Here is a 25702-nt window from a genome sequence, read left to right as displayed (position 1 = left end):
TTGGTAGAGATCTCCGCAACTGGAGCGGAGATCTCCATATTGGAAAGTATAGGGAAATGTATTAAAGTTCATGTATCAAAAATAAATATATTTTAATATGATATATAAATGCAAAATAATTTTGAAATAATTAAAATTATTTAGGAAGTAACAAAATATAAAGTTACATAATATCTCCTCAAATCATATATGTTTTGAATAACAAGTAATGTTAAAGATTTATTTAATTTACAGATATTAATTTTTAAACACTTATTTTAAAAATACCTCATTAACATGTTTTATTTCATTTGCAGTAAACTTGGTTAAAAGTTAGGTATTTGATTAATTTAAATAATTAATATATATATATACATATGTATATATTTATATATTTTTTAACTTTAAAAGTTTAATTTTTGGGGTAAACTTAGGTGTAGTCCTTATTTATACTTAATTTGTTATCACTAATATACGGTGATGTGATTGCAATTATATATCATATATATTGTTTAAATGTAAAGCTATTTAAATTACTTTTTCATTAATTGCTAGCAGTGTTAGTTTAATTCCGTACCTCTATTGTTTTCCATGGGAGTGTGTTGCAGTGCCAGTGGTTGGCCATGTTTGATGCTTGACTTACTTCAAAGGAGGCTGGGGTATAGTTACGTCTATTGTGACACAACTGGAGCTGCAGTAACTTTAGAAGTGTGATTTGAGAATTGCAATGCTCTTGCTCTTTTGTGAGTGTTTCTTTTGGAATACCATGTCTCTTCCAATCCACTCCTTTATTGCCCCTTAACCCACCGATTTTTGAATAATTATTCTTTATTTTCCTACCACTCCCATAGTCCCTTCCACATTTACTGTAAAATAATAGTATACTTAAGTGTGCAGAGACCACTGACACTGGGTCAGAGAACTCTGACCTGAAAAGATAGTAGAGGTGGAGATCTACATTGATAGGTTTGTGAACTGCATTTTGAAATAAGTATATAATTCAACTCTCATACTACAGCAGTTTGTGAATTGGTCTTATGGTTGCAACATTCAGTCACTGTGGATAGAATAAAAACCTCATTGACAAAAAGGGAGAGAGGAAAGAAATGTCTAGTCCTTCGTATAAGACTACACATCACAAGTCAAAGTCTAGGCTTTTCAGAACCGTTATCATGCAAAATCAAACAGAATTATCTCTGGGAAATGAAAGGGTCTAACCCACATAAAATGTGGCATGCTTCATCATTGGGCTTCACACATCTTTGCACTGATTGGGACCAGGGTGGGCTTATATTACATTACATGAGAGCAAGGGTTTTTATAAACAAAATTGCCCTATATAGCGTAACCAGCTGCCAGAGTAAAGAACTCTCAAGGACTGTCCAAATACTATTTATTAGCAGATGCCATGATAGGGTTAAAAACTTAAAGGGGATGACATAGCAGGGTTACCAATCACCCTGACATCCTAACAAATGTCAACATGTTTCTAACGATCAACATAGGGCCCTGCGGGTCAGCTGTCTTTTTCAGGACGTCTAGCACATTGGCTAGTAATATACTCAAACCCCTAGATTATATGGGAGCATCTCACTACTAACTGCTATTGTGATATAGGTGCAAAGACACCCAATTCGCAATACCAAGATCTACATGCAAAATGTCATGGATGGAAAATTGTCAAGTCTCGATTACCTGCTGGTGACACTCAAATGTGTACAGGAGATCAAACCAGGAAATACAATAAGGTGTCTCTCTATTGTCACAGATACACATAAGGATGGAAGCTTGCATTTCTTGCCTCGTTCCTTGACACTGATGGAGCAAGGACTCGTATAAAAAGAGACTTGCTCGGAAGCAATCCTCTCAAATAACTTGTAACTCCGTAATAATTGTGTTTGTAAATACTAATCTGCACCACAATTTGTACATTTAAATCTAGAGGAAGCTTGCCTATGTGTTTTACTAACAAGTAACCCGAGAGTCACTAAAGATGGCTGCTAAACGTGGGATTCTGCATTGCGCATGCGTCTACTGCATCCACGTAGTATGACGTACTATCACTTGGAGGGAAATCTTGGCAGCTGCGCTGTTGCTTTCAAAATGGCCGCTTGAAACCCAGATGATAATGTGCATGCTTTGCTGAAACTAAACCATGCAAGTTTACTAAAACGCTAATGCGAAAGATTTTTATAAATATACAGGAGTAGAAATAGATGGTATACATTGAAATCATTTATTTTTGATTTTAATATTCTTTTTCTTTGACCTCTCTATTAGTTCATATTTGGGCCTCCGAGTGAGACTGAAGCTTGTGTACCATGTGATTATTTCACATGCGCAGTGGTAACAAGCCAGGAGCCGCGATGCAGAGCCTTGAATGCCATTCAAAAGAAAACAGCAACATACCCTGGGAACCAGCATGATGTCCTGTGAACGGAAAGGATTTTACACCATATTGAATACATTGTATTGATTAAGATGTGAATATGGGTGGGAAATAAAGATTGGGAAAAATAAATTGATGGGCGGGAACATCGAACAATAAGCTTTAGAAAAATAATAAAACTTAGCATGGTGTGATGATCATCTCCCCTTGCTTGTCCAATCAGAATTAGGAGTTTCATAAACTTGAAACATTTAGGGTGGTGTCTACCATGAGAAGAGTATAATTGAGGTAGTTTAGTTAGTTAGATTGTTCGCTCGTGCTGCAGAGATGCTGAGAGACCGAGATGCTGTCCGAGAATGTAGCAGATCCTAAAGCAGAACTGAACTTCAGAACTTAGAGCCAAAGCTAAATTAGAAGAACTTTGTGGAAGAATCGAGGAGGGAATTAGATAAAGAGCTAGAAGAAGATGCCAGAAGAATCGAGGAGGAAGAGAGTATCAGAGAGGGGTGCGATGCAGGCGTCGGATCTAGAAGAGGTCACCTATCCTGTCCTGAATCCTGTCCTCAAACTTTGTCTCCTGACCTGTCCCAGAGGGACCTATTCCAGCTGCTGGGCCAAGGGGTTAGTTTCCACACCATTCTAGGTAACTATAATTCTGTGTAGTATGTCATTGTACTAGTCTCTCTGTTTTCACCCTTTTTCAGGTACTGTCATCAGTATAACTTAGTCTAAAGTTTCTGACTTAATTTGATTTGCCTCCTTGAAGAAAACGGTGTTCGAGTTGTACTTTGCATTCTTTGGTTCACATGAAATCTACTAGATAAACATTTAAAACTCTCCCAAGTCTGTGGTCATTTTAAGTAATTTTCTTTAATGATATTACACCTATACTGCTAACAACTAGGTGCATTGACCAGAGGAAATGTTATATACAGACGGAAGGGTTGGTAAGAATTGATGAAGCAAAATTCTTCTCGCAGGTATTAGTTCAATAAATTGATCCGAGCGGTGCTTACTAGCTTATGTATGAATGTGTTTGGGCCCAGGTGAGTATGTGAATTGTGTGCATCTTTAGCTGGTATCCCCCCACTCGATCACCACCGATTGGCAGTTGGAACCAACAAGTAGGTTGGGCTGGCTAGGTATACCAAGCAAGGCATGTGAGCAATGACAGCAGGTCACAGATTATGCAACTTTACTTCCTTTGCCTACCTACACATGCAGTGCTGGGGCTACCTTAATGCCATTGTAGGAAGCTGCCTATTGGGCCACCATACGTGACCAAAAGGGGAACCAAATTGTACAGATGGGCACATATTGGCTTTATTTTGGGGTGAAATGGAGCATCCAAATGGAACAATTTTATTTAATCCTGGGATGCAAAACGTCTTGCACCGGAGCTTTACATGTGACACAGCAGTACATGTGAGCATGGATACACTCGGACTGAGTTACAATACTATGCTACAGCAGTGAACAGCCATGAGGTTCCATAAGTGACACAATGAGGATAGTGACATTTTCCGCATTGTAGATAGGCATATGTCTATTGACAGATGTTTGCATGGTCCAATAATTAACTATGGATCAATGGAGCACTAACACAAGGGCAAAAGCCCAAGTCTACAATTAGAGCTTCCCCCTTGAGTTTGGGAGCAGGTTGGTACATAACTGGTGATGATGTTGTGTTCAGTGAAGAGATTGGTTTCAATTAGATGGTACATTGCTTTGGTATCACTGTTTAGCTATTTTGACATTTTACACATATTGAAACAAATTGGATCCAACGCTATAGAAATTGTAATATTTTTAAACATAGAACAATCTAGAGATTTAGCAGATCCCTATTCAAAGAGGTAACTGCTGACAATTATTGAATTTGTTTTGTCGGGTATCACAAGAAGGCAATTTCACCAATGTGTCAAATATGTTCAATGCCTCGCTCAGCAGAAATCGGGCCTACATTTCTTTAAAAAAAATATGTTTTATTCTACGCATCTGATTGAATTCCAATTTTACTTTGTGTTCACAAAAAAGTGGCCCTCGAATCATCTCTTTCCAGCACAAACCTGCACCACAGAACAGTATTGTGCATTAAATGAGTATTTTGTAAGTGTCACTCGAATAGGTTCAATAAAGATGCAAGAGATCAGATTTGAAAAGAAGCAAAATATTTGGAGGTTTTGTAAACTCTGAGTGTCATCTTGAAATAATCTCTACTTTTATAATTCTATAATGTAATCATAAATTTGCTCTTATAGTTAAAAGAAAATAGTTTTGGCAAAGTAGCAATATTTCTTTTTCGCTGTGCTTGAAGTTTCGCAATGTGTTGCCTTGAGTTACTTTGCGTCAAGGGGCGATTCCATGGGTGGTGCATGGGCGTTTCAAACAGGGCACAAGTCGGGGGTACACGCGGGTGGACAGTGTTCACTCACTTTTTCACAGGGTGGACGCAGTCCACCCTGCCAAGAAGTTGGTCCCCACTGAAAAAGATGCTGAATTCTTCCCGTGTAATTTCAAAACACTGGAACACTTTCAGCAGCGCCTGCACATTGTCTAATTTCGATCCGCAATGTGCAGGGACGGGATGGGGCTCTACTATTTCTGACTCCTGCTGGGCCCATTACACAGGCCGAATCTGAGGGGTCATCAGGCCTCCTTTTGTTAGAGTCTCCTGGCTGGCAGCAGTCAGGAGCTTCACACCTAGAAGCAATGCAACAGAGGGTAAACAAAGGCTCACACCTTGTTAGCACTACACACATACTTAAGAGAGGCAGCTTTTCACTTTGTTCAGGCTCTGTTTAGGAGTTATGCATGCACTGTAAGAATATCAGATGTGTTGATCTTTCCCATTATTTGCACAAAATAAATAGCATTTATAAAGCACTTACTACCCATGAGGAGGCGTTGTAATAATTTAAATAGCACTATTTTTTCTTTTAAAGCAGTATGGTAGAGTAAGCTTTACGCTGACAAAAGGCAACACTGGTTTATGTGAAGCTTACAAAAGTGTGAATCTTCTGCCTAAATCCGGAGGGTTTGTAAGTATACTCGAAATGTGTTCAAATGTACTCATGAGAGCCCTGCTAAAAATGTTTATGTGAGGGCTTAAGATCTGATGTCACGTCTTGTGATGCCACTTCCTGTGATGTCACGTGCTGTGATGTCACGCGCCATACGCACTGCAATTTCACATGCCGTGATGCCACTTGCATACAGATTAATTAGGTTAGTCCCCCCACTTCTTTCTTTAGGACTTGTGCTCTGGTTCCAAAGCAACCACCCCTGAGTTTTGACACAAATCCCTATCTACATAGAATTGTAGACAGGGATTTGCACCAAAATCCTGAGCCTCCTTGAGGCAGGTGAAACGAGGAGAAATGCTTTCTTTTCTCTTCATTTTTCTCACTTTGCATGTGTATTGCATTGTACAGCACACATCCCAAGTGTAAAAAGCCTCATATTTTTGTTTTTTCAACTGGAAGGGTCCCCTTCCAGTACTTAAACTAAGCTTCTGACAACGCAGACACATTGGCGCATGGCAGGTAGCAGAACAATACTACATCTTAGTAGATGTGGCCCTGTTCTGCTCTGTCCTGTTCATCAACACTGCACATCACATTTTCGTGCTGCTTAGCAGTGTGTAACTTCTACGTAAAATGGAGCCTGATGTGTTTCTGTATTGTACATGAGATTACAAGTAGTGAAGAGGATAGACAGAGATGAGATTATTACACTGAATTTCATACAGAAGAAATCTTTGGGATTAGGGCTCAATCAGATCTTTGTTTAAGAAGCATAATCCTCAGAAAAGCACGGAAATGTGTAGACGATTAAAAAAATTGTGATGAGGGCGCATTTACGATAAAATGCTGGTCCAGCAAAATTATTCTCTTATAATAACATGAGGAAGGGAGGTAAAAGGAGTCCATCAAAAGGTGAGTTGTAAAGGTCAATTCTTCCCTCGTAGGCTGTGAAATACTGATTTCCTAATTGCAATTCTCTCCAAATCACAATTAGGAAATCAGTAATCCTTATGTATGAAACTATTTTAAGTTTCATTAGCAGTACCTAGTGTGCCACAAATAGACCTACCTGATGCATATTAATGAAGCAGGTTACAATTTGCGATCTATTAGCAATAGTAGCCATCACAGGGGTGGTGGCCTGCTGAAGTCACAGACCATCATGTCCGTGAATGCTTTTGATAAAGCAGTCTTTGTTTTTTAATTGCATCCATTTTCCTAAAAGGAAAATGGATGCACATAAACAGAAAAAATTAAACTTTGCAGGCAATGGTCCATGGGAACACTGCCTGTTCTTCAAAAAATATTTGTTTTCTATTCTCAAACGGGATGGGGTCCCCTGTGGACCCCTTCCCATTTGCGAATGGATTACCACCTCCTTCAAGGAGTCAGTAAAATATTAATGTTTTGTGACCATAATTTGGTCGCAAAACATTCATACATACCATCAGATTCGGTATTTGGGAGGATGGCCCTAAACACCGCCACTTCCAAATACCAAATGGCAAACACAAATTGTGAGTTAATAACATGTTACTGAATCGCAATTTGTGTTTTGTACATATGTAAAACCATTTTTGTGGTTGGAAATGGTCTGATCAGCCATTTCCAATACACAAAAATTCTTCGTACATGTGGTCCGAATTGAAAGTGGATTTTGTCTACTACATACTTGGCATAGATTCAGCACCCAGATTATGCAGTCCCAGTCCTTCCCAATCTTCCCCCGGGAACCCATATGTCCTCACATTTGAAGGCACTGGGCTTCCTATTAAAAAAGGATCCTCTTTAAATCCCTGGTCCTTGCTCATAAAGCCCTGCATGAGACTGATGCTTGCTATCTGAGAGAGAGGACATGTGAGTATGTCCCTCCCAGAAACCTACGGTTCTCCTTCGATCGACTGGATAAAGTTGCAAAAAATCTGCCGGCCTAAAATCAGTGGCAGATCCTTTTTCTAACTTGGACCAGTCACCTGGAACAAACTTCCACTGGAGCTACGTACCACAACTGAGCAATCCATCTTTAAGAAAAAAGTAAAACCATGGCTTTTTCAACAAGCATAAAAGGATGATCTGTGTTTTGTAGGTAGCCTCTAATCCAGTGCAGGGACACTCCTGGGAGTCTATGAGAACTCTACAAATCTCATAGCATCATATCATATCATTATAAGATTCCAAAAAGTGACTTCCCTTACTCCTTCAACATCCTATAGAGTTTCACTGAAATCTAACCTCTTAAGAGCTCTGGGTTATTCCCCAAACTTCCACTAGATACTCTACTCACTTTTAAAAATCTCTCGTTGGGCATGTTATGATGTACTGTTCTTGACTCTACAAGCACTGCAGAATGCCAGTACTAAATCTGTTTTACAGTTATAAAAGTTGTCCATTGACCGCACCCCATACATGTTTCCTGCACTGAATATGTATTACTATTATGTAAATTTTTCTCTGCTGAGTTTATTTTTGCTGCTGTGTGTATAGAATATTTCCTGTATATCCTGCCCAAGCTCTATGATGACCTCATGAAACTGGGCAACACTAAACAAAACTGTAGTGAAAATGTATGTTAGGCTCTTAGGTCTCAATCATGATTGGGATGCTAAAATAAGCTACAAATTGAACATTCGCTAATTTGCAATTGCACTAGGTTCACAAATTAGTGGGTGTTCAATACGCGCTCAATTATAAGACGTGGGTAGTAACATGTTAATAGCGCATGATTTTCCCCTTTGTTCCATGTGCAACAGCAAATTTGTGCTTTTTGCTACAATGGTTTACACAATGTTTCACAGCCATATACTGTGGGAACAAATGGCTGTGATGTACGCGCCCATGAAGAGTGTGGTTTGGACGCAAATAATTTGCAACCCGATCATAATCAGGTTCAAAGTATTCTAATGCAGTAGATGCACATTTTTTTGTGTAGTGCTAACTGTCCTATTTTGTTGTCATTCCTGGGTGATGGAATGAACGGAAGACTGCTTTGGTCACATTTCTTTCATTGGTTAGACATGTCGAACTCTTGAAGACAAGAGGCAGAGTCACCCCCAATACCCTCAATCAGCCTAAATTTACCAGGTAGGAGTTATATGGCAGAGGAAACAGTTTTTACCACGCAGGCATTACAACGTAATATCTGTGCCGGGCATCAATTACCACAGAGTGCCTTTTCCGCAAAAGCTTATACAATGCATATGTCTTTCCCACGCACCACTAAACAATGAATGAGTATATATAAGGTAAGTGTGTGTGTTTATGCAGATATATTCAAATATATATATTTATATTTACAACCTACTGGTGGTCGCCAGTAGGTAGTTATAGTTAGGACTGTGGGGCATATTTACAATCCCTCACCACCACCGGAGCTTAACTTTTTTTGATGCTCCGGTTGCGCAGCGCCATTTTGCATATTTACAAGGTGGCGCTGTGCCACTTTGCATGGCTTAATGGCACCTTGTACATATGCCCCTTTCTGTCGCAGTCCTCTGCAGCAAAGGGGCGTGTCATGAGCATTGCTGTGGGTGTTCCACCGCAACACTAATTGCTTTTTGATGCTGCCCCTGTTTACAAGCCATTTTTAAGTTAAAAAGAGAAGTTTATTTGATATAAACATAAGATGAAATACAGTAAAAAAGAAAATTATATATATGTCTAATTCATCATTATAAAAAGTGGGAAGGAAAAATAGAGAGGAATGAGAGAAAAAATGGAGGGAGAAAAAGATAGAAAAAAAAGGGGGGAGGGGAAACATCCATCTTATGCGTATTATAAGAAAAAAGTACCACTTATGCATAAAAAATTCCTACAAACAATGAAACAATGTAAAACCATAAGATAGTATGTAGGTAAAACAACAATAAGTATATACTCCAGGGGGTTTGGGAACCTCTTCAGTACGAGGGTTAGATACAAGCACTTTTTTAGCAGACTTGTTTAAGAATTCAGTGACAGGCATCGACAAAGTTTCTCTTTTAATAGCAAGCGAGATTGGATGTACATAAGCTCTGTCAAGTTTATGGTTATAACAAACACCATACCACCATGCTTGAAAAGATACTGTTAAGGTGTCTTTCCATGATCTAGGGATTTGCTGAAACACAACCGCTATAAGGAGATCAATAATGTGAATAGATGTAGACCAAACTTCAGAGACACTACCTAGACAAATGTGTGAAAAAGAAAAAGGGATTTGAGAATGACAGATAGTGTTAATCTGATGCCATACTTGAGCCCAAAACCTATGAATTTTTGGACAATCAAAAAGCATATGTTTAAGATCCGCTGATATAGCAGAACATGACCAACAAGAAGGTATTGTAGGATCAATCTTATGTAATTTAGCTGGGGTGATGAGTAATCTATTGTAAATAAAAAAATAAAGTTTGAGTAGTAATAGCTGCTCTAGAAGACCTCCTCACCTCAGTCCAGATTTTGTTCCACAGTGGGATAGGGAAAGATGTACCCAAATCAGATTCCCAGCTACATTCAACCTCAGATTTATTACGAGTAATTGGGATATCCATTAATTTTTGATACATTTGGGAAGCTGAATAGGACTTACTTAGAAATGATGTAGTAATAGGAGATAAAGAAGTAGAAGTGGAAGAAGTGGAGAGAGAATTATAAGAGGATTTAGCAGCTGCTGTTAAAGATCAATATCTTGAATGAAATGAGGAGGGAAGAGAAAAGCGAGATTGCAATACCGAAAAAGATACACAAATGCCATCTTGGAAAAGTTGATAAGTCCATTTGAGACCACATGATAGCCAGTCATTCAAAAAAATATATTTATTGTTGTGTTTAATATGTTTATTGTACCAGATGGAGGAGTTCAGAAACTGTGCATGTTCATCTAAATTAGATGAAAAAAGTATCTGGAACAGTTTCCGAGCATTTCTAACCACAATGGAAAAAGATGAGAATCTGTTTCACACTCAGACAATAAGAAAGAGGAATTTCTAAGATTAAATGAGGAGTGATAAGAGTAAAAATTCAGAAAATTAACCCTACCTATGTGTTTAGGTTTTTTAAGTTTACAAAGAGATATTCTAGGAGGCTTATTATGCCATAGAAATTTTGAAAGGATGCTATATATAGTTTTGTAAAAAGATTTAGTAATATTAATGAGTATGTTTGATAGGTAGAACAATATTACCGGAACAAGCATCATTTTTACAGAATCTAGTCTACCCCACCAGGATTAAAATAAGGGATGCCAACGAGAAGTAGAAGAACGCAAAGTGGTTTGTAATTTTTTCAGGTTTATATTAACAGTATCTTTAATAGCGGGGGTAAACCAAATTCCAAGATATTTTATTTTCACTGGATTCCAATGAAAAGAAGAAGATAAAAAAATCAACGTGAAAACATAGGGGCATATTAACAACGGCCAGCGATAATTGTCGCTGGCCGTGCTTAGCGATAATTATATTATCGCAGGCTATCTCTGGTATTTATCGCCCTGGTAGCACGTTATTAACAACGCGTTACTCCAGGGTGATAAAAATTCCAGAGATTGCGAGGTTATCGCCCTTTTGCAGGGAACATCGCTGGTTTTCCAGCAATGTTCCCTGCAAATGTGTGATAACCTTGCTGATACGACCCACAGGGTCGTATCAGCATAATCCATCCCCTATGTTAGGGATGGCTAAGTCAGGATTTTAGCAGACGTTAGGTTTTGGCGAAAACGGCCATTTTTGCCAAAATCTAATGTGTGGTAAAATCATGTGGGCTGCCCTGTAAATATTGCGATGTAAACATCAGCGATATATGAAAAGTAGTCCATCTTGGGTATACCCAGTTACGCCCACTTTGCATCTCATTGGAGATGCAAAGTGAGGCGTTGGGAAAAAGGGTGCTAACATGCGATTATGCATGTTAGCACCCTCTTGTAAATAGGGCGCTGTTTTTATCTCTGCTTTTTTGGCTTTATAAGCCAAAAAAACGGAGATAAAGCCCTTGTAAATATGCTCCATAGTTTGTTCAAAGGGAGGATTTCACATTTGTCAGCTTTGAGTTTGTAGCCTGAAACCCGGGCAAAATCAGGAACTTCTGATAAGACAGCTGGTAAAGAGGATTGCGGGTTTGATATGAATAATAAAATATCATCTGCATATGCAGATATTTTTAACTGATTGGCTCCATATGAAAAACCAGTAATGTTTAAATTTGATCTAATTTTTCTTAAAAAAAGGTTCAAGGGATAGAACAAATAAAAGTGGAGATAAAGGGCAACCTTGTCGAACTCCTCGAAAGAGGGGGAAACAAGGCCATTAGCTAAAATAAAGGATCTGGGAGAGGAATAAAGTAAAGAGACATAATTAATGAATTTAGGGCTGAAACCAAACCAAGAAAGTGTAGAAAAAAATAAATGACCAACTAACCCTATCCAAAGCTTTTTCAGCATCTAATGAGATTGCTGCTAATGATTTTTTATAAGATGTAGATTTACTTAGGACGTTAAAAAATAATCTAGTATTATCCGATAAATGATGACCTTTAATGAAACCACATTGTTATTTGCCAATTAGTTGAGGTAGAAAGGAATCTAGACGAATTGCAAGAATTTTTGCAAAGATTTTGTAATGCAAATTAATTAAAGAAATAGGTCTGTGGTTCATGCAGAAAGTGTGATCTTTGTTTTCTTTTGGGAGCAAGCAAATCAATGCTTCTTGAAAGGATCCTTAAGATTTTTTAGCAGAAATAAAGTGTGAAAATAATTGGTGTAATTTGGGGAGAAGAAAGGAGGCAAAATGTGGATAAAATTCCATGATGAATCCATCTGGACCTGGAGCTTTGCCTTTTTAAATAGTATGTATAGCATTAAGAATATCAGTGGGCTGAATAACCTTTTCCAAAGGGGAAAAGTCTATATTAAGGGATTAGGGTGAAGGAATAGAGAATAAATATCTGTCAATATGAGCCTGTTGAGAAAGAGATTCAGCGGTATACAGTTGTTGATAAAAATTGGAAAATTCTCAAAGAATATCTTCATTTTTATGAACTATAGTATTAGATGAAGTGGCAATAGATTCAATCTTAGTGCGTTCTTTTTTGATTAATTGGCAAGAAGATTTCCTGCTTTATTTTGCGCGCTATAATATTTAGCGCTAGACTTGAGTTAATACAAATTGGCAGATTCAGAAGAAAGTTTTTTTACAGTGAACTTAGCTTTGATAAATTCAGTTAAGTCAGAGAGGGCTTTTGTAGAATAGTAAGAATTTTCTAGATGTTTAATACGGGAAGTAAGTGAATTTCTGACTTGGGCAGAAGCTTTCCTCTTTTGGGCTACATATTAAATAATTAAGTCTCTAGAAGCAGCTTTGAATGTGTCCCAAATGAGAGGGGGGAGGTAAGAGGAGATTCATTTTCCAAAAAGAAGGTGTCTACGAAGGTCTGAAAAGCAGGAGTAAATTTAGGATCAAGGAGAAGAGCATTGTTAAATCTCCACCTTCTAGTTCCTTTAATGGGAGGGAGTAAGTCTAAAGCATGATCTGAAATTAGTATAGATCCTATGTCAGAATGTGTAATATGTTGAGTAAGAGCTTTTGAGATAAAAATGTGATCTAGATGGGATTGTGAGGAATGAACAGGTGAAAAAAATGAATACTCTTGGAGAGTGGGGTGACATAATCTCCAAGAATTAACTAAGGACCTTTGAGTTATAGCAGATATAAATTGAGTATGCATAGTGGAGGGAATACATTTAGATTTGGAACATCTATCTAAAAAAGGGTCTACGACCATATTACAATCTCCTCCCAATATTAAGTCATCATCAGTATATAGCATCAATTTGGATAAAATGAAAGGCCAGAAGAGTTTATCTGGGGTGGTGGGTGCATATATATTAAAAATAGTTAGAGCAATTTTATTAAGAAGTAACAACACTGAAACCCATCTGCCCCCCGAATCAGCATCTTGATGCAAAAGTTGAATATCTAAACGTTTGTGACAAAGGATAGCTACACCATTCTGTTTTCCTGAACCTGGGGATGCGTAAACATGTCCTACCCACTGACATTGAAGTTTGGAAATTTCTTTGTCTGTTACATGAATTTCTGGAAGTAAAACAATATCACTCTTTAAACCAGCAATGTGTGATAAAACTCATTGACGTTTGATGGGGGGACCCAAACCTTTAACATTCCAAGACACAACTTTTAATGACATTTATACAAGCACAAATCTTAAATAAAACCTAATATGAAGTTCAACAAGTAAAGTAACATAGTACATCATAAATACATGTCCAATAAAAATAGATCAAGAAGAAAAGTATTATGCAGGGGAGAGATACAAAGTAGGAATACAATATTATAAAGAAACAAGAGATGAGTACAGATGAGAGAAGGAGAAGACAAGCAAATAAACAATGAGAGAGAAATGGATGAAAGGAAGAATGCAGAAGCTGAAAGAAAAAAGCTGAAAACAGAAAATAGGAAATTAAGGAGAAAGGAAGAACATGATAGTGGGAAAAAGAACCAGGAGATAAATATATAGTCAGAAAGAAAAGCCAAGAGAGGATAAGAAGAAGGAAAAATTAAATTAAAGAACATACCACGAACATACAATGAGACATGGGGTGGTGGAGCCACATAAGGAAGATGGCACAGCCACTCGAAAAACTCCAGGACGAGGACAGGGAAAGGAGGTGATAACTAGACTGAAGAACGGTCACAAATTCAGGGGACCATGGGGAACATACCTGGTGAGTAGAAAAGAGAAAGAGTACATTATAATAAGCATATAATCTGAAACATAAACAACTAGAAGGAAACAAGTGACAACAGGTTAAAACAGAACAATCAGATCCAAGGAAAAAGAACCCGTAAAACAGATGAATCACATCATCTACAAATAAGTAGACTAACAAGATTTAAAAATTAGGAGAGAGAAAAGAAAACAATGATATGAACACAAACAACATTCAAGGCAGTGAAGAGCGGGGAATGTCCATATCTTCTTCTCTGCAGGTATCCAAAAAGAGTTGTAGAAGAGCAGGATCCTCATAGTTGATAGTTTTGTTTTTAAAAGTAACCTTAAATAGGCAGGGATGAAACAAACTATATCTGGCATTCAAATTTCGAAGTGCAGGCCTCATGTCCAGAAACTGCTTACGATGATCTGCTGTCGCTTTTGCATAATCTTGAGCAAAAAATCAGGTTAGACCCTTGCCAAGAAACTTTTCCTTTAAGTTTGGCTACCTGTAACACTTTAAGTAAGTTAGTATATTCCAAAAAGTACAAAATAAAGCCTCTTTGTCTAGATGATGAGGAAGAATTTTTTGGGACACGACCCAAATGATGCGCTCTTTGGATATTCAAGGGTGGAGAATCTGAAACATACTGAGAAGTTTTGAGAGAAAAGATCGGAAGAAAACAAGAGGATCAGAGCCTTCAATAAATTCCACAAGGCCATAAATGCGTACGTTATTATGCCTGTTTCTATTTTCTACGTTTTTCACTTGTTGTTTCAAATGCGAGATTTCCTGTTGCATGGAAGGTACTTGGTTGAGAATTACTTGAACCGAGTCAACTCTATTTTCCAAGTGAATACATTTTTGATTGGTATGGGACCAATTGTCTTCGAGACTTTGGAGACGAGCATTTGTTTCCGTCATATAGGGCTTGAGAGCACGAATTTCATCCAAAAGACATTCCATGGATATGGATGTTGGAGAGGTGGAAGGAGAAGGGGGGGTCTTTCTTATCCTGTTTCCCTGTTGCTGTTGTTGAAGCAGATGGTAACTTAGAGACTGGTTTAGGTACAACTCGTGCAATAACAGTAGTAGATCCATTTATGGCTGAGGAAATTGAGGTGGAATCAGATTCTTCCATGTTGTCCTGCAAAATATTGAAAGGATTGTAGTCCACCAAAGTAGCAGGATTGAGGGAAGAGGACGCACCACGTGTGACTCATGCCTTCGCCATAAAAATGATACTCCAAAAATATTCATACCTCGTAAGAAAACATTGATATATAACATTGAGTTGTTTGAAAAAGAATTTCTTGATGCCCCAAAGGGAGAAGTAACTTTTGGTTAAAGTTAAACAGAACAAACAAAAGTCTCAAGACATCAAAATATGTGGACTAGATTCATACAGTGCACTAGTGTTACGCATAGAAATAGTATTCAGAGAAAAAGGGCTCAGTTAAATTGATTAAGCAAGTTCTTAGCTGTTCACAGTGTAACATCCCAATTCATCATATGCGAGTCATACCAGGATGAAGAAAGACAGACACTTTCTCTCAAGGAAAAATACCCAAAAAGATCAATATTTCCAGTAGTACTCATCACCTTTATGGGAAAATATATGAAGGTATATACTGAGGCACAAATAATCTGTCCAGGACTCCAAAAGCATAGTTTATGCTGCCAAAATGCCAGAACTATCCAAACAAAGAGTCAAAAAGGAGGAAAAATGGCAAGGAGGAGCAATAGCCAGCCATTAGATGAGGGGAGCGCACATTCATTAAAATTTGCAGAACTGCCAGGCTCTGAAATCAAAATTCGAGCTTGAACTGCAAGCACAAAATGGCAGCCATATACTGAGCTGACTGGAGCAGAGTCAGCTCAAAAAGAAAGTAAATTGCTCACCCACAGTGTTTATAGCATCCTAATGTGAGGAGGACAGCTTTATAGCAACTACCTGTCATTGTAGCAGCGAACCAGCAAGTGCCGACGATGAAAAATTGCCTCCGTTCTCCGTGTCATCGCGGAGTTTCAGGGTGCGGCGGCCATCTTCTCTGGCACCGAAGCCACGCCCCCTGTTTACAAGCCTGAGGCAGCACCAAAAGCAAATGCCATGGAATACCAGGCTTTAGAATGGTGATTAGTGGAAAAATTATTCATTTCTCCTCGTGTTATGCTCTTTTTATGTGTGCTGCATTCTGTAGCGCACGTAGAAGATGCAAATCGCCTCTATTGATTGCTTATGTGCAGGAAGGTGTCAAAATGGTTTCAAAGATGCAAAAGGTGGGACAATCAAACATAGAGCGCTTTGGGAAAAAGTAGTTCAGTTGCAAAACGGACTACAAAACACTCACTTGATACACACGCTGAGACATCAAAGTGATGGCGTTCACGTTGAAGGGAATTCATTGGCTGATGAAGCCGCGAAAGGGGCTGTGCAAATGGCTTCCATAGCTGCAATCACTCGTCCAAAAACGAAAATAGACAGTGAAATAATACTTGCTGTCAATGCTTCAAGCAAAGGCAGCGGTGCAGCGTTACCTAAAAGGTTTCCACTCAAATACTCATATATAATTGATGCGAACAATGTTTCGTTTGCTCGAATCCCTGGAGTGGGGGATAGGGTAATACCAAACATGGAACATAGATAAGGACTAATCCTAGCAGCACATGAAGGGATCGCCTCTGCCCATGCAGGTGTTTCCACCACGGTATCGTTATTAAAACAGAGATACTGGTGGCCAGGCATTAGGAAACAGACCAGAAATTATGTTTTGGACTGCGAAATATGCTAGAAGATGGAAGTCTCTACTGTAAAACGTCCTGCGCAGACACCCCTGTTAATTTCAGATAAACCATTAATATGTGTTTACCTGGACCACTGTGGTCCCTTACAAAGGGATGGTAAATATAAATATATCATGGTCGCAGTGGATTCGTGTTCAAGGTTCCTTTGGATGTGGCCTCAGCGCTCGGCTGACGCTCGAACTGTTATAAAAGATTTGTGAGTCTTTATCGGCACATACGCAATTGGCACACTACATTCTGACCAGGGTCCTGCGTTTAGCTCCCGAGCTTACAAAACAGCCATGGCCAGGTTGGGCGTAGCATTGTGGTATTCTTCTCCTTTCCATTCTGAGGGAAATTCTGTTGTGGAAAGAAAAAAACGGGACATAAAGCAGCTAGGGTATTAGGTTCAGGTGATGGGTGGGTGGGTCAAACATCTTTATGGGGTCCAATGCTCATTACACAATTTGCCAAGAAGTTCTCTAGGAGGTGTCACTCCATATTAAGTCCTATTTGGAACAAGAATGTTGATCCAGCACCGGATCAAGATTGCTAGGCCATATCGCATCAATGTTAGAGCTTATCCTGACCCCCAGATACATGGCCGATTCAGTTTGGCGTTGGTCTTGCATGATGCATTGCAGTGAGGTAATTATTTGAGTCTTCCCTTATTCAGAAGATACCATGATCTACTCCCAAATTCCTCCGCCATACGCTCAATTTCATTAATTGCCTTCTCTGGCTCTGATGTAAAAACAGTGATATCATCCGCACAGGCCAAAACCTTGGTCTCATATCCATTGGTTGTTATATGTTTAATTATGGGGTTTAGAAGTATCTGATTGATAAAGGGGTGTAGATACATGGCGAAGAGAATTGGGAAGCACGGGCATCCCTGTCTCGTACCCCTGGCCACCTCGATTTTCCACGATGTATTCCCCATCACCTGCAACTATGCATAAGGCTTATAATACTTCGCTCGGATGGCTGTAATCAGTTGTGAGCCAAAACCTCTCTCTGATAAAACTTCCCAAAGGTACTGCCATGTCACATGTTCGAAAGCTTTCTCAGCCTCTAAGATGATCACAGCCATATCATCTCCTGTTGCCTCTGCTATATCCAGTAGTGAAATAACCCATCTCACATGTTTTGTGGTTCCGCTGCCTGGTACAAAACCATGCTGCCATGGTTAGACTAATTTTGCATGACCCACTGTAGCCAATTAGTTAAGACTTTAGAATAAACTTTGGCATCTGAATTTTTCAGAGAGATAGGATGAAACGAGGCCGGCAGCTCCGGAGGATTACCCTTCTTTGCAAAAATCACGATATCTGTTCCCTGCCAGGAGGTAGGTGGGATTCCCCGGTGCTGTACATCTAAAAAAAAGATCATGTATTAGCGAGCCAGTTCATATTGAAGCATCTTATCTAACTCCATTGGGATTTTATCCGGACCTTAGGCTTTCCCAGAAGATAGAGAGCGTAAAGCAGTCACTACCTCTTCAAACGTGAACTCTGCTTCCATCTCCAGATATGTCACCTCATCTATTTTATTAGTGGCCAAGTGGTTAGCTCCTGTTCCCTTTTGAGGATATCCAGTAGGGTCTAATTGATATAGTTTCTTATAAAATTGTTCAAAGACCCCCATAATCTCCATAGGCTTTGTTTCAAATTGCCCTTCACTGTTCTTTATTTTAGTTATATTATTTCTGACAGCCTTCTGCCTTATGCGAAGGGCTAGTAGCCTTACTGCTGATTCCCCATATTCGTACATTTCCCTTTGGTATGCTTGATAGGTCTGGGCCACTCTCACCTGAAAATAGCTATTAATTTCTGACTCAGCTATAGCTAATTTCGCCATGACCTCCCTTGATTCCTCCTCCTGCCCCCTTCATGAATCAGTTTCATGTGCTCTACCTCCAATTGTGTCAACCGTCCTATTAGAGAATTAACCTCTTCTCTCTGCATCTTGCGTCGCACCCCTCCAGACTAGCCCTAACCCTACCCCTCCCCCTTCTCCATTTCCCTGGAAGCTTCCAGGCAGCTGGTCTGTTAGGTGAAGAAGCAGCCCTACACCGTGATCAATGAGCACCCACCCTCCTTAAATCCATTGGATTTCATCAAAAATTGGAAGCCAAAACAAAAGCCATCCAAATTTACATAATAGGAAGGAAAAAGAGAAGAAAAACACAGTATCTACTACATATTTCACTGAGCCCCTATTTCATCTCGATTCTATCCTAGATCATATCTCCTAACCGTCAAGACAGTTCATCAATATTTTAATCCCTACTTTCCCTGAACCCTTCCAATAAATTCTTCCAAGAATTCTTTCACTTTAATCTCGGATGTAAAAGAGGATCCTATCATCAGCTACCCTTTTCAATTTTGCTGAATTCATCAGGTAGGCCTGTATACCTTTTGACTGAAATGGACTAATCATCTACCATAATCTCCAGCGTCTCTCAACAGTTACATGACAGAAGTCAGGCCGAGCAAAGAATTCAAAATCATCCACCTTTCGCTTACTTTCCGGTCTGGTTTCCCATAGATATTCTGCCTAGGAGGTAGTTCCCAAAGTAAACTAGTACAGCTCTGGGCCTTGCATCCGCTCTGACTGGCTATTTCAAAGTCAGGTTGACCCGATGAGCACGTTCGATTTCTTGAGTCCAGTTCCATCCTTCCACATAGCGAAATGCCTTTCGTAATAACTCCACCATATAGAGACACATGTCCGTGCCTTCCTTGTTCTCAGGAATTCCCAGGAACCATAAGTTGTTCTGACGCTGGCAATTTTCTTGATCCTCCAACTTCCATTTGATATCTACTAGCCCGGCCATCCTGCCTTGTTTCTTCCCAGTGTGCCATAATGGATTGCAAGATAGCATCTAGTGTCGTGATAGGCCTGCCTTCAGAATCTGGTTCTTTGCCCCCAGCATCCCCCATTAGTTGATTGAGTAGTCCCAGTTTAGGTATTTTCCTTTTTTTTGTGCTGTCCTGAGAGCCCTAGCTTCCTATTAGCTCTGTGCATGGTTGCACCAGAGTCCATTCCACTAGTATCGGGTGGGCTTTCACTCTCACTCTCACTTGTGCTTGACAAGGAGAAAAAATCCTCCATTGACCAGATATCATCTGATAGTGAGTAAAAGCAGTCCGTTGCCTCTACATCAGTGTCCTTCACATTCCGCCGGCTTTCCCTGTTGTGCTTTGACTTCTGGCGTCATACTTGCCCCAAAGTATTATCCTGGGGTTTCTTATTTCTGCTCTGTTCTGGGTACTCAGAGGGATTTTCCATGTGGTCCATCTGTATTTCGCCCTCCTCCCCTCTTGCAATAACTTTTATTACATTTTCGAGCTGGATATAATTGCTGGAGTGGCTATAAGTATCACCATTTTGATCTTCTTTGTTCCTTTCCTTCCTCCCGTCCAAATTGAGTATCTCTGCCCCCCTTCACAGTTGTCCTATATCTGTAGGCAGCCAGCCACTGCTAAGCTGGGCATTGCCGGATTAAATATTGCAGGATTGTCATTTACCTGCAGGCTGGCCGTTAGTGCTGTCTTCCGGGCCCCTTCATCCAGATCCTCAAGTTTGGCCCAGCTCCTCGGCTTTCAAATAGATCCACAATCGTTGGACCGGGCAGGCATTGTTGGGGCACTGACCCACCCTTCCCGTTCCTCTCTAGAGCATTGTCCTTCCGGGTTCCAGTTTGCCCATGGCGTCCAGGCTGTCGAGCTGCTGCCTCTGTCCCAGTGCATATCTCAGTCGCGGGCCACACTTAACGACAGACTGCCAGCAGCTGGAGCCGCCCTGTCTTACCTTCAGCTACTGGTTGTCCCTTCGGCTTCATCCCGACTGGAAAATGCATCTCCGAGCGGCAGCAATCAAAGCGGCTCAGCGTGCAGTAGAGCTTCTCATAGGTTTGTAGGAGTTCTTGCTGTTTGGCCAAAACTCTGCAAGTGGATGTGCAGCTGCTGGCCTCCTCACTCAGCAAAGTGTTCAAAATTTCCAATAGCATCCTTATTTTAGCATGGGGCACATCGGGAGTTTCAGTAGATCAAGGCGTTATGATCTGCGAACAGTCGCCTCAGCCGACTGCCATCTTGCTTCCCATGTGGTTGTTTCCTGAGTGTGGCATCCACTCCTCTAAGCCACTAACCCAATTTCCCAAACTGGAGAATATTGCTCTCATTGCTCCTGAGTGTGGGCTCTCTAGGTCGATATAGAGCTTTCGGCCCCAGACTGGAGACCCGTATAAGGTGGCCGGGGTGAATTTGGCTCAGAGCATGTCTAGGATGTAGGTATCTTTTGGACTCTTTAGTTAAGAAAGCTCTTCATGATGGTGTGATTCATTTTACTTTCACATGAACCATTTATAAAAATAAAATATGGTTTAAAAAAAATCGTTGCAAACCGCACATAATTATCCGCGGTCAAAGAAAAATAAAAAATACACAACTGATGAATCAAAACTCATAGCCATATGATAAAAGTCTAGAGCAAAATATGCTGAGGTGGCATGCAGATGGTGGATTGCACTATACACATGCTGGTAACACAACATATAGTAAAATAGCATAACAAAGCATAGTATAGAATCACATACCGCAGTATTCACTGAAAAACATTGCAGATTAATTCCTCTTCAAAAACATGTTGAAAGCTTGCATTTAATTATAATCACCGCTAATTATTAATCATTTATGTGCAGATGGAGATATTGCTAAAACCACTGGCAATATCTCACTTACGCTCGTGTAACAAAATTGCTACATTGGGGATGTACCTTCAAATTTAGCAACAATCTCTACATCCGTGGTACTCATACTTGGCGGCCCACGAACCTTGCAGGTAATGTACCCATGGCCCCCCAGAGAGAGATTGAGAGAGAGAGAGAGAGAGAGAGAGAGAGAGAGAGGGTGGAGAGAGAGAGAGTGGAGAGATACAGAGAGAAAGTGGAGAGAGAGAGAGCAGAGAGAGACATTGGAGAGAGAGAGTGGAGAGAGACAGTGTAGAGAGAAAGAGAGAGAGGAGAGAGTGGAGAAAGAGAGACAACAGTGGAGAGAGAGAGAGACGACAGTGGAGAGAGAGAGTGGAGAGAGAGAGGAGAGAGAGTGGAGAGGGAGAGTGGAAAGAGACTGACTGACTGACAGAGAGAGAGCCTGACTGACAGAGAGAGAGAGAGACTGACTGACTAACAGAGAGAGAGACTGACAGAGAGACTGACTGACAGATAGAGAGAGAAACTGACAGAGAGAGAGATTGACTGACTGACAGAGAGAGAGACTGACAGAGAGAGTGACTGACTGACACAGAGAGAGACTGACTGACAGAGAGAGAGACTGACAGAGAGAGAGGGACTGACTGACTGACAGAAAGACTGACTGACTAAGAGAGACTTAGTGACTGACAGAGAGAGAGCCTGACTGACAAAGAGAGACTGACTGACTGACAGAGTGAGAGTCTGACAGAGAGACTGACTGACAGAGAGAGAGACTGACAGAAAGAGAGACTGACTGACTTATAGAGAGACTGACTGACACAGAGAGTGACTGACTGACAGAGAGAGAGAGATTGACAGAGAGAGACTGACAGAGAGAGACTGACTGACAGAAAGACTGACTGACTAAGATAGACTGACTGACTTAGAGAAAGAGACTGACAGAGAGAGAATGATAGAGAGAGACTGACTGACAGAGAGACTGACTGGGAGAGACTGACTGAGAGAGAGACTTAGAGAGAGACCGACTGAGAAAGTCTGACTGAGAGAGAATGACTGAGAGAGACTGACTGACTGACCAAGAGAAACTAACTGACTGAGAGAGATTGACTGACTGACTGAGAGAGACTGACTGACTGACTTAGAGAGACTGGCTGGATGACTGAGAGAGAGAGACTGACAGAGAAATAGAGACTGACTGACAGAGAGAGACTGACTGACACAGAGAGAGACTGACTGACTGACAGAGAGATAGAGACTGACTGACTGACAGCGAGAGAGACTGACTGACAGAGAGAGACTGGCTGACAGAGAGAGAGACTGACTAACAGGGAGAGAGAGAGACTGACTGACAGAGAGAGAGAGACTGACTGAGAGAGAGACTGACTGAGAGAGACTTACTGAGAGAGAGACTGACTGAATGACTGAAGGAGAGAGAGAGCACGAGAGAGACTGACTGAGACTGACTGAGAGAGAGACTGACTGACTGACAGAGAGACTGACTGAGAGAGAGAGAGAGAGAGAGAGACTGACTGACTGACAGAGAGAGAGACTGACTGAGAGAGACTGACTCACAGAGAGAGAGACTGACAGAGAGAGAGACTGACAGACAGAGAGAGAGACTGTGATGGAATTGGGGTCAAAGAGTGTATGAAGCTATGCAATGCTTCTTAGATTGCTATTGTCTGCTAATAAAAAATTATTATCAAAATGTGCTCTTTGTAGTTACATCTGCTTTTGAAATACAATATTGTTGAATTGTCTAACGTTTTGAAACAGGTTTGATTTTTTTACTGTAGCCCCACTGACCCCACCCCTACCGGTGCAGCCCTCAGCCACAAACCACACTGTAATTTTGGCCCCCGACAGAAGGATTGTGAGTACCCATGCTCTACATGATAGTCCAAGCATTGCTACTGCTTTAATGCTTTTCATATATTTTTTCTCCTAGAATTCTTTTGGCTGCTGCGGTGGATCTTTCAGCCCTGCTGCCTTTAAGCAGCCGATTTTTCGAATGTATCAAATCAGAATGGAAAAGCACATGGGATGAAGTTGTGGCCAAACGGCTAGAGCGGTTGACTTGGAAGCTAGGCAACCGGGTTCGCATCGCGGCAGGGACAGCTCAACATCCGGTGATTCTAGGCAAATCACTTAACAAAATGAATGTATACGTCTGCAACGTAACTGGTGCTTGTGTAACTCTCTGATACCTTCGGGTTAAGTTCACGTTTGGGCAAGTCATCCACTGAATGCATTTCTCATTCTTTTATCACCAAATGACAAATATTTTTTGTTCCATTAATTCATGATCACAATACAATGAATATGTGTATTACACGTTAAATCATTCTGACACAATATACGTACAGGGGTGCAGGAAGGGCGGCAAGCAACGAAAATGGACCCCTATATTCTGTCATGGTACTGAAATACAGCAATACTCAGGTTTGGTTGGCCCATCAGACTTTTGGGTCTCGGTGTAAGCGCACCTGCTGCACACTTGATAGCTACATCCCTGCATATACACATGAAACGTCTTTCTGTGAGAAGGAATGACGTTAAGCATAAGGAAAGCCAGGGGACTATTTTTAATTTAACATCCATACCTATTCCTGACTTTTGAACCAGTCCGATTTCAAATGACATCTACAGTTCGGGCAACTCGCAGAGGCTGCTCTCCGATAACCTACTTGCAGCGCGGGTGCACAGAGCCACTCACAGCATTAAAGCCCACGTTCACACGCCATGCCCTCAATTGACCCCCCCCCCCCCCACCCCCCTTGGCAGTTTGTGTCTTTAAAGCTCAGTATGAATGAGAGGGCATTGTCTGAGGTGCCAGGATGAACGCCTAGAGCCTTCCTCACCGTATTTCCTGAGGTACCCTCGGTGTATTCCCGCGGAGCTCATGCCGACCCACACCGTCCATCAGAGAGGAGGATGAAGTAACCGCTGCCAGGGCTGCAGGCGCGGGGGTCACGAGCAGCAGGAATTAATCCCGCGCAGGGAGAATTCACTCTGACGTCGATGGTGGCCAGTGAGAGTGGAGTCCGCCAGCTGGAGCAGCAGGGAGCAAGCGGATAATCCGCCTTCGGTCTTTAACTCTCCCTCTCTCTGATGCTTCCAAGCATGGCTTATGGTTTTTAAAGGCTGGCGTACGGCTCCCGAAAATCGAAAGCAGAGCTGTGTTAACCCGCACGCATGCCCTTGCTTGCACGTCCCGGGCAAATTTAGAGCTGCACCTGGCTGCACTATTCGAAGGAGTGTTCTATGCGCTACATGCTTTCGGTGAATTCAAAGACAATTGAAAGAGTCCGGTTTCACTTATCGGTATTGGACAGTCGTCTGTCCGAGAAGGTCACACTTACCAAACTAGTAAGGCCAGTGAAAGGGACACCACAGATTCTTTAAACCAGCGCATATTTTAAAAATCTTTTTAGCAAACCCTGAAGCTGTTGGATGTCAATAAACAGAGTCTGACAACCGAAATAAACAATGTGATAACTTTAACAAAGGATGATTGCATGCAGCTTTAAAAAAAGACAACGGTCAGCGTGGTTAAATAAGGGGAGAGACATCCACTTTGGTGCCAGCAGGAAAATAGGAGCTGCCACGCCCCCGGAAGTACATTTGCTCAAAACTGCCCAGCAGGGCCAGACAGGAAACCAAAAGTAGCCCCAGTAAAAAAGTACCTGGGCTTAGTCCTTCAGCTGATGGGAAGTACATACAAAGAGAAAAGGTGTGCCAAGTGTTAGCTCACATAAGGAGAAAAATAGGGGTCTTCCAGAAGTTTTGCAGACCAGGGCAATGAGGATTTGTTCCCACAGTGTTCGAAACCTTTCGCTTTATCTATGCCCTTTCTTGATAAGATGCAGAACCTCATTCTTCATGAATGGAAAGATCTGAAATATATCAACTTGCCCAGATTTCTGTAAAAAAAATTACTTTTTGGGAGATGTGGATGAAATTCTCCAGCACAATAATAAAACTGATGCTATGTAAGCAGCCTTGACAGGTCATATCCAGAGGACTGTTCGCCTAAAGATAAGGCTGACAAAAGAATTGAGAAAGTGACAAAGAGAGAATATGAAGTGAATCAAACATCT

The 25702-nt window shown here is 40.8% G+C and overlaps 1 protein-coding gene across 1 annotated transcript in view; it reads right to left on the bottom strand.

Annotated features, from left to right (window-relative positions):
- The window catches only part of LOC146798065 (uncharacterized), a 259921-nt gene extending 235334 nt beyond the window's left edge, over positions 1-24587 (bottom strand). The window contains exon 1 of the mRNA XM_085625287.1: positions 24464-24587. Coding sequence (XP_085481413.1) covers positions 24464-24506 — 43 coding nt within the window. The 5' untranslated portion in view covers positions 24507-24587. The remainder of the gene's footprint in view (positions 1-24463) is intronic.
- Between the last annotated feature and the right edge of the window lie 1115 nt (positions 24588-25702).

Source organism: Triturus cristatus, chromosome 9, assembly GCF_964204655.1.
Source record: "Triturus cristatus chromosome 9, aTriCri1.1, whole genome shotgun sequence".
Taxonomy (NCBI): domain Eukaryota; kingdom Metazoa; phylum Chordata; class Amphibia; order Caudata; family Salamandridae; genus Triturus; species Triturus cristatus.
Note: the sequence above shows the minus strand (reverse complement) of the source record. Positions and strands in the feature narration are given on the sequence as shown.